Below are 10,536 nucleotides of genomic sequence, written 5' to 3'. Positions count from 1 at the left end.
ACTTTGCAAACTTTTGGACAATATTATAATACCCTCTGCAAGGGTATAAAAAGTGAATGTCTCGAGCCTAATTTGAACTCATTTCACTCTGCGCATCAGCCAAGCCCTCTACTACTGGGCTATCCCTCATTCGTTGTCGCGCGAAAAATTTATTAAACTTAACTTGTCGCGTGGAACGCGCTCGTTCCAGCGCTGGAACCCGCCATAGAAAATGTTTCTTTGTTGGAGATGTCCTATCTATATACTTTATAATCTTTGGTTGTATCTATTATGCCGTATAGGCAGAGAGAATATTGGAATATACATTGGAATATTTTTCAAATTGGATGTGTTAAGTCGATACCAATTTCATATACGTACGAAGAACTTTCAAAAAAACAGCAACATTACGTGACTGAACAAACCTGCAAGCTTCGCCGAAATCAGGTTAAAGGCGCTTTTACTTTAGATGTGCGCCGTTTGATACATGAGATTCGAACCTGGGGTAGCGTGCAGCCGAATGTTTATGAGTATATTTGGTGCGAGTGGGTCGGTGGTTACATATTCGATTTGAAATTATTGGCTACTCCCACGGGTGTCGTAAGCTCGGACGGAACGCTTTTATAGTTAGCCCACAGTTATCAGGCCGGATGAATAGACGACTGATGTTTAGCCTGCTGTGGCTTTTCACCTTTCAAAAGCACTACTGGGCACAACTAGTGTTCACTGCTTCTTTTTGTGACAATATCACTACCAAGTAAAAGAATAAAGTCATTTAAAATTCAGTGCATGATTTCAATATATTATGTTTATTACAATACCCTGCATTACCTTTTTCTTTCTTTTTTCCTTACCAAAAAACAAGGAAAGCTTCGAGGGAACCCGAAATTGATACACCCTTTCAGTAAAGAGCGGATTTGTAGCGCAAATATCCGATAAGGTTGGATATACATATATTTATTAATATACTGCCGTTGCCTTGAATAGGGACAAGAATTTTTTTATGTTTCGTTTTATGTTTCTATAAATCTACTAGGGCTATTGGCATATGCCTTTTTGATTTCTGAAGAAGAGAACGTAGGCTAACTATGGAAATAAAAGAGAGGTCGCAACCATTTACCTTTATAATTTTTTTTTTCGTTTTTGCTTTAACCATTCCTAGAAAGCTGTACATTTTTGCATGCACTTGAATAGGGACAGGAACTAAAAATTAGTGTTTAAGGAATAATATACAACATTTTATTAATATTAAGTCTTATTTATTAAAAATTTGTCAAATTAAACTATTTTAATAATGTGTGTGGCCACCATTGTTGGATATAACCTCATAAATCCTATAAGGAATAGAGTCATATAGTGCCTTTATGTAATATAAGGATATTTGACTTCAGGCTGTGTTGATGGCATCCGTTAATGCTTGTAGGTCTTTGTATTGTCTCCCAGGTTCATATAATTTTTTTGTCATCCATCCCCACACATTCTCAATTACATTGAGATCCGGAGAATATGGGGGCTACTCCATAAGATCCAGGTTTTGCTGCCGAATCCAAGCTTTTACCACTTGTGCTGTGTGGATTAGGGCATTATCCTGTTGGAAAGTCCACGATAATGATCCAAAGATGTTTTTTGCCTCAGAAAACGCTTCCTCGCTTCCAATCTTTTCAGATGATTAGCTTGCCGTATAACTCTCCGTACTGTATCCACATTTGCATTTAAATTTAGTTTTTAATGAATTTTCGAAGCCGCACAGTGTGAATTTGACTCTTCTCGAACAATTCGGCGCTCTGCAGTAGATAAAAGGACTTTTTTGGTGCGTCCTTTCATGTTATTCCCATAATTTGCAGGGTTCTTAAGGAAATTGCAAATAACATTTTTGCTTTTTCGTATTTTTTCAGCAATTTTTCTGTATGTAAAATAACATTCCTTATACGCCAATATTATACCTTTTTCAACAGCAGTTAGAGCTTTGCCGCGGCCCATTCTGTTTAATTTATATTTAAAAGGTGTGTAAGTTGACAAATAATATACTTTATCGCATGGAATTTGGCTCAGAATGAAGAAATCACGTCTGTCCCTATTCAAGTGCAGGAAAAAATGTACAGCTTTCTAGGAATGGTTCCAGGAAAAACCAGAAAAAAATATAACGGGAAAATCTTGGGACCTCTCTCTTCTTTCCAAAGTTAGCCTTTGTTCTATTCTTCAAAACTCAGCAAAGCCCATGCCGATAGCTGTAATAGATTAGGAGAAAAACAAGAAAGGAAAGCTAACTTCGGGCGGAGCCGAAGTTTATATACCCTTGCAGTTTAAACCGGATATATATCGCAAACATCGGATATAGTTGGCCGATCCTTATGGAAATATGAATATATAATCCAATTTATTACAATACAAAATCTAAAAAAAGTCTCAAGCTTCTATCTTCAAAAATACCAAAGTTGGTATTTCTACCAAAAACCATTTTCGATCGTTCAGTTATATGGCAGCTATAAGATATAGTCGGCCGATCGTTATGAAATTTGGTAGATCGGATTAACTGACCAATATAATCTGTACCAAGTTCCAGCTTTCTATCTTTAAAAACACGAAAGTTGGGTCATTTCGGATCGTTCTGTTATATGACAGCTATAGGATATACTCGGCCGATCCTTACGAAATTTGGCATGTCGTATTATTTTGCCAAAAATAGCGCTCGGTATTATAATTTTGGTCAAAAGTGTGCAATGCAGTGAAGGAGACATCGCCGACCCTATAAAATATATATATTCTTGATCAGGATCACCTCTTGAGTTGATATGAGCATGTCCATCTGTCCGTCGGTCCGTCTGTCTGTCTGTTTCTAGTCTCTCAGTTTTAAAGCTCTCGACTTGAAACTTTGCACACACCCTTCTTTCCTTTGCACGCAGTATATAAGTCGGACTATATCCTATAGCTGCCATATAACTGATTTATCGGAAATGGTATAACTTTGGTGGTTTTAGAGTTAGAGAGTTAAAATTTGACACGAGAACTATTTTTGGCAAATTATTACGACATGCCAAATTTCATAACGATCGGCCGACTATATCTTATAGCTGTCATATAACTGAACGATCGGAAATGACCTTACTTTCGTGTTTTTGAAGATAGAAAGCTGAAACTTATCTTCTATCTTCTATTCTATTATTGACCAGTTGATCCGACCTACCAAATTTCATTCGGATCGGCCGATTATATCCTATAGCAGCAATATAACTGAACGATCGGAAATGGTACTTGGTAGAATTATCAACTTTCGTATTTTTGAAGATAGAAGCTTGGGACTTTTTTTTAGATTTTGTATTTTAGAAAATTGGTTTTATTATGATGTAATCATAAAGATCGGCCAACTATATCCGATGTTTGCGATATATATCCGGTTTTAACTGCAAGGGTATATAAACTTCGGCTCCGCCCGAAATTAGCTTTCCTTTCTTGTTTTTAAATTAAATTAAGTACGGGTCGCGAACGTAAAATTTTTTCAAATATAATATTAATTTTTTTTTGTTATTTACCTCTTTGTTTTTAGAAATAATTTTATATATTCTTAAAAAATCAGGTTTTTAATTTAATTATTTTAATTTAATTTTAATTAAATTAAATTTCTTTTATCCATCTACAAATATTCATAACCTTGTTAAACAAAAAAAAAATTTTTTAAAAAGTAATATTATTTTTTATACGGTCGCAAACGTACGCCACTTTAAAATTCAATATAAAAAAATTTGCTTGAAAAAGTCCGAAGTTTTTTTTTTATATTTTAATAGTTTACACTAAAATGACTTAACACATGAAGTTTCATCCACCTGCTTTTACTTAATGCGAAGCAATTGCAATAAAATTATGTTTTTGGTCGCGAACGTACGATTAGAACATATTTAAAAATCAAAATACAAATTAAGCGATAATTTGCTCTCTTTGAATTTTTCTCGTCTTATTAGATTGTTATTAAGAGATTTAGTACAAAAAGAGCAATCACATTATATGTTTTCTTTGAGTAATAAATAAACATAAAAATGTCTTTAAAAGTAAAAAAAAGGTGAAAATTAAATTTTTTGACTTTTTGGGTTTTTTTTTGTTTTTAAGTTGAGACATGCTATGAATCCAAAAGATTATGATAATTTGGATATTTATTAATAAAAATACAAAAAAAAGAATCGAGGAATATGGATATTTATTTTTTCGGTCCTGGTTGACCATCTGCCGGATTAGCCCATGTGCGTTTTTTGAGGTTTTTTGCGTAACTTGTATTATTAGGAAGCAATATCTTGATCAGCAATTCAGAACTGCTAGAAGTGTGGCGTAAGCATAGGAGCTTTGCGAGAAACTTTTAAGTCTGCAAATAATATCGACACAAGGAAAGACGACAATACACATTTTTTATACCCTTGCAGAGGGTATTATAATTTTGGTCATAAACGAGCATGATATATGAGCATGTCCGTCTGTCTGTCTGTTTCTACGCGAACTAGTCTCTCAGTTTTAAAGCATTCGCTTTAAAACTTTGCACACACTCTTCTTTCCTTTGCACGCAGTATATAAGTCGGAACGGCCGGGATCTGCCGAAAATATCCTTTAGCTAACATGTAACTGATTGATCGGAAATGCTAGAGCGTTGGTGTTTTTAGAGTTAGAGCGTTCGAATTTTTCATTAGTGCTATTTGGCAAAATAACACGACCTACACGTTCTATATACCTATATACCTTTCAAATTTCATAACGATAGGCCGACTATATCCTACAGCTGCCATATAACTGAACGATCGGAAATGGTATTTGGTGTTTAGTAACAATACCAACTTTTGTATTTTTGATAATAGAAGCTTGGGTCTTTTTTTTATATTTTGTATTGTAATAATTTGGTTATATTATGATATTCTCATAATGATCGACCAACTACATCCGATTTTTATACCCTTGCCGAGGGTATTATATCTTAAAGGAGACATCAAAAGTGGAGGAGACATCTCCGACCCTAGAAAGTATATATATTCGTAATCAGGATCACCTCCTGAGTTGATATGAGCATGTCCGTCTGTCTGTTTCTACGCAAACTAGTTTCTCAGTTTTAAAGGTATCGACTTGAAACTTCGCACACACCCTTCTATGCACGCAGTATAAAAGTCGGAACGACCGGGATCGGCCGACTATATCCTATAGCTGTCATATAACAGAACGATTGGAAATTACCCAACTTTCGTTTTTTTAAAGATAGAAAGCTGGAACTTAGTAGAAATTATATTTTTGGTCAGTTAATACGACCTACCAAATTTTAAAACGATCGGCCTACTTATCTATATATCTTATAGCTGTCCTATAACTGAACGCTTGTAAATGGTATTTGAAAGAAATACCAACTTTGGTATTTTTTTAGATAGAAGCTTGGGACTTTTTTTTTTAGACATTTTATTGTAATTAATTGGTTTTATTACGATATTTTTATAAGGATCGGCCAACTATGTTTTCTTTGTTGCTTTAACTGCAAGGATATATTAACTGCTGCTCAGCCCGAAGTTAGCTTTCCTTTCTTGTTTTTATTTATAAAAGTTTTCTTAACACAAACTACACCTGCACAGAAAAATCTTAAAAACCAAACAAAAGTCCTGTATAAAGGCGCATTTATTTATAGTTTTCAGTGCAACAAATGCTTGTTGCAGCCGTTGGCGCTAAATGACTAACAAATCATCAACAGAATGTGACGAAATAAAGTAAACAAGCTGCCAAATGTCAAGTCTTTTTCATAAACATTACAGATTTTTTATACGCACGTTTGGGTATTGGAGCCCATTAATTGTGCGAGTATAGATATTTTCTCAGTATCTAGCTCCACAATTTTTGTTAACACATTAATTGGTTGCCGTAGCGTTACTGTGGAATATTTTAGTCCAATATTGCAACAGTGTACCTGTATAAAGACGTGGATTATAAAACATAGAGATAAAAAATTGTTAATGTAGACTCCTAAATACCCGCGCAGCAAACATTTCTTGAAAGTTTTTGGTTTTGAAACTGCCGCCCTCAAATGCAACAGCTTTCTAAAGCTATTGGCACCTCAATCAACCGATCCGACAATCCGTTCAAAAATTATTTAATAGTTTAAATTCTTCTTCTCAGCAAAAAATATTTTGTCTAATTTGTACATCCGTTTGTGGGATTATCTGTTTGTTACCTCTTCAGAAAAGTCTAAAAAATTGGCTTGTTCACTATCATTTTTATACCCTTGCAGAGGTTATCATAATTTTGCTCAAAAGTGTGCAACGCAGTTTATATTCTTCACCAGGATAACCTGGTTGATATATGTTGATATAAGCATATATTGATTGATATATTGATTAATATATTGATTGATAGGAAATGCGATAACTTTGGAGTTGGCGTTTTTTATGCATTTAATTTTTGGCAAAATAATACGATATACCAAATTTCATAACGATCGGTCAACTATATCCTATAGCTGCCATATAACTAAATTTTTGTGACTAGTGACTTTGGGGTAAATGGGGGTTAAATATTACAAGTGAACCAAAAGAGGTTTATAATTGCGGTTTTTTTGTATTATGTTGGGCTTTATGTTATTGTTGGGTTTAGGCTATATAAAGGTACTAGAAAAAGTGGTCGTGTCAACACTCCCGCCGCCCACAAAAAATAGAAAATAAATTTATATTACTAGCATTTTTATTGCTATACTTACCAAATTCCATCAGCACCTCGCGTATATGTTGCCGTCAAATTAATCTTCGCCTAGAATTTCACCACACTTCTTTCCTCCCCCATATATTAAAAACAAAATTTATATTATTACCAGTTTTTAAATTAGGGCCATTTTGCACACAAAATGTTTATACAATTTTTGATGTCCTGAAAAATTGACCTATATTCCGGCAACTCCACCTAGCAAACAACTTTACTTTGGAAAAGACACGGTAACCTAAGAGGCTACCTAAAATGTAAATTTATCTAGTAGTGCGGAAAAGTGCACTACTAGAGACTAACGGATATTGATTTAGAAATGAACAAACTACAAAATACATTTAGACTCACACCGAAATTTAAAATCCAAATTTATTTCTAGAAAATAAGTTAAAAAAGGACGGGTAGAGTCAAGTTTCCCGACTATACAATAACCGGTACTTATCTCTTCCACCTACAATTTAACTAACCTTTAAAGTTTAGACATTAACGGTATGAATTCTCGGCAACAAATATTTGTTGCATACTTTGCGGTTGGGCAAAAAAACAACCGCAGCCCCCTGCGGCCATACTACCGATTTAGTAGGGAGGCAGTCTGAAATGTCTATAACTCCTCTAAATACTATTCGATTTAAATAGATAGATTTAAGTTCCAAATTCCATAGCTCTGTCTTATAATTTCTGAGATCCATACAGACAGACAGACAGACGGAGGGACGGACATACGGGCTATTCATGTTGATCAAGAATATACACCATATACTTGAGGATGTCGGAGATGATTTCGTTCCTATGTTACACACATTCACACGACCCTTGTACTTTACGAACACCGGGTAAAGGCTTCTGTAAAATGACAAAAATGTTAGTACACATACCCACAATTTGAACAAATTCTGTAATTGAACACACAGTAAAAACCTGCGAGAAGACTATTTATAACTTTTTATACCCTTGCAGAGGGTATTATAATTTTGTCCAAAAGTGTGCAACGCAGTGAAGGAGACATCTCTGACCCTATAAAGTATATATATTCTTGATCAGGATCACCTCTTGAGTTGATATGAGCATGTCCGTCTGTCCGTCGGTCCGTCTGTCTGTCTGTTTCTAGTCTCTCAGTTTTAAAGCTATCGACTTGAAACTTTGCACACACCCTTCTTTCCTTTGCACGCAGTATATAAGTCGGACTATATCCTATAGCTGCCATATAACTGATTTATCGGGAATGGTATAACTTTGTGTTTTCAGAGTAAGAGAGTTCAAATTTTACACGAGAGCTATTTTACGACGTGCCGAATTTTATACGGATCGGCCGACTATATCCTATATACATACCATATAACTGAACGATCTGAAATGACCCAACTTTCGTGTTTTTGAAGATAGAAAGCTGGAATTTAATACAGATTATATTTTTGGTCAATTGATCCAACCTACCAAATTTCATAACGATCGGCCGACTATATCTTATAGCTGCCATATAACTTTTATATTTTACAAAAATATAATCTGTACCAAGTTCCAGCTTTCTATCTTCAAAAACACAAAAGTTGGGTCAATTCCGATCCTTCAGTTATATGGCAGCTCCTTATGAAATTCGGCACGTCGTATTATTTTGCCAAAAGTAGCTTTCATGTCAAATTTGAACTCTCTAACTCTAAAACAAAACCAAAGTTATACCATTTCCGATCAATCAGTTATATGGCAGCTATAGGATATAGTCGACCGATCCCGGTCGTTCCGACTTATATACTGCGTGCAAAGGAAAGAAGGGTGTGTGCAAAGTTTCAAGTCGATAGCTTTAAAACTGAGAGACTAGTTCGCGTAGAAACAGACAGACAGACAGACGGACAGACGGACAGACGGACATGCTCATATCAACTCAGGAGGTGATCCTGATCAAGAATATATATACTTTATAGGGTCGGAGATGTCTCCTTAACTGCGTTGCACACTTTTGGACAAAATTATAATACCCTCTGCAAGGGTATAAATATAGCAACATAAGCCCAAGCGCTCTCAATTGCAACAACTGACTTTACAGCTGTTTTTCTCTTAACAGACTGTGTCGGGTCAAGCAGCAGCACGGCGTTTAATGTTTATGTTTAAATAATGTTTTAATAATGTTTATTTAATGTTTAGTGTAATGATTAGTATAATGTTTATTTAAAACATTAAACTCTCGTCCGCTCGACTCAACAAGCTTTCTATAGAGAGTTTTAGCTCGGCAATGTTTAGGTCGGGCCGCCCTCTATACTTTCGAGAGCTTTAGCTCCAGGTGACTTGTCGGGCCGCCCTCTCTCTGTATGTTACTTGAGTCCCTGCATGCACCATAAGCTGGTCTATCTGCGGATCATCCGGCTTCATCTGCATGCAGGAATAAACATTTGTAACGTCCAAAATTAATTAAATTCGTCTTTTATTTACGGCATTGAAAACGCTCAATGACCAAACAGACTGTTAAATATAACATTTTAGGATTACTAGGTAAAGCATAATAGTTTGATGTTTTCTTAATGCATTTACAATAGTTTCTAGTAATTTAGTTACTTTCTACCCAATTTTAAAACTTTTCAAAAACGTCGAAATGCCACACAAAGTGGTAAAATACCCCCTACTGCACTGAAACGATCGGAAATAGCAAACGATCGGAAATTATCAACTTTTGAACTTCTCAAGATAGAATTTTCGAACTTTTCTTAAAATTTATTGAATAAAAAATTGATGTTTAATAATAAAATTCTCATAGGCAACGTCGATGTATGTTCCATACAGGGTGAAAATAAATAACCCGGACAAACATTTTTGATCATAACTTTTTAAGGAACTGTATTTGAGAAAAAGTGCAGATACACAACTATTAAATAAGTATTGTGTTAAAATATATTCAGCTGGTTTCGAAGTGGCTTCCTTGGGCTGCGATGCAGAGCTCTAAACGTTTCTGGAAATTTAGCGCAATAGGCCGCAGGCCTTCTTCCGATTATCGATCCCATTCTCGGAGCAATGATTGCTTCAGCGCCTCCAAACTTATGTGGCGTTAAGCACATGCCCTGAACTCCAAAATAGACCACACACTGTAGTCCATCGGATTAAGAAGGATTAAGATCAAAATGTCCCGGCGGTAAACTTCCTGATTGATTTTGACCTCTTGATCGATGAAAACAAGGGGTGTTTTGCCGGTGGCGCATATTCCTCCCCAAACCATTAAAGACTGCTCACATTGACGGCGCTCGATTATTGCAGAGGTACCTGGAGCTTCAGCAAACCAGCTTCTGTCATTTTGGTGATTGTGCGCCTGTTGGATGGTAAATATCTTCTCGTCCGTGAAGAGAATACGCTCCCATTTTTGACCTGCGGCCCAACGCTTTAGCTGACGGCATCTTTGGAGTCTCACGCGCTTATTGTCATCCGTACGAAGATGCATTTTTTGGAGCTTGTAGGGCTTGAGATTAAGTTCATTTTTTGCTATCAACCGAACACTTTCTCGATTCACTTCGATTCCACGGACTATTTTTCTGACCGAGACCGAGTCTGCCTCGTCCGGGACGGTCACCTTCATGGCCAAGCTCATTAAATCGCCGGATAGCGTCTGAGACCGTTTGTTTTGGTATGCCAAGCAAACGAACAATGTCGCATTGGCGATTTCCTTGTTGAAACAGTTTTAAAATAGCACAACGATTTTTAGACATCCCGAAACAAATATCAGATTGATGGGAATCACAAAAATGTAAATAAATTTGTTTCAGAAAAGTACAAGCTATCGATAAATGCATTTATTTAAGGGCTGCATCATAACACATTTATAATAGATTGCTTCAAAGTTTGTCCTGGTTGTCCGAAAATCACAACTAC

The 10,536-nt window shown here is 35.7% G+C and overlaps 1 protein-coding gene across 1 annotated transcript; it reads right to left on the bottom strand.

Moving 5' to 3' along the window:
• Positions 1-9,721: 9,721 nt before the first annotated feature.
• Positions 9,722-10,255, bottom strand: LOC138925610 (uncharacterized). Its single transcript, XM_070276455.1, has one exon. The coding sequence runs from the start codon at positions 10,253-10,255 to the stop codon at positions 9,722-9,724; it is 534 nt and encodes a 177-aa protein (XP_070132556.1).
• Between the last annotated feature and the right edge of the window lie 281 nt (positions 10,256-10,536).

This window comes from Drosophila bipectinata, chromosome XR, assembly GCF_030179905.1.
Source record: "Drosophila bipectinata strain 14024-0381.07 chromosome XR, DbipHiC1v2, whole genome shotgun sequence".
In the NCBI taxonomy this organism is placed as follows: Eukaryota; Metazoa; Arthropoda; class Insecta; order Diptera; family Drosophilidae; genus Drosophila; species Drosophila bipectinata.
This window is presented reverse-complemented; position numbering and strand designations above follow the sequence as displayed.

What these genes read in the sequence shown, in the direction of transcription:
- LOC138925610 (XM_070276455.1), bottom strand. Translation starts at nt 10,255, where the DNA reads ATGAGCTTGGCCATGAAGGTGACCGTCCCGGACGAGGCAGACTCGGTC.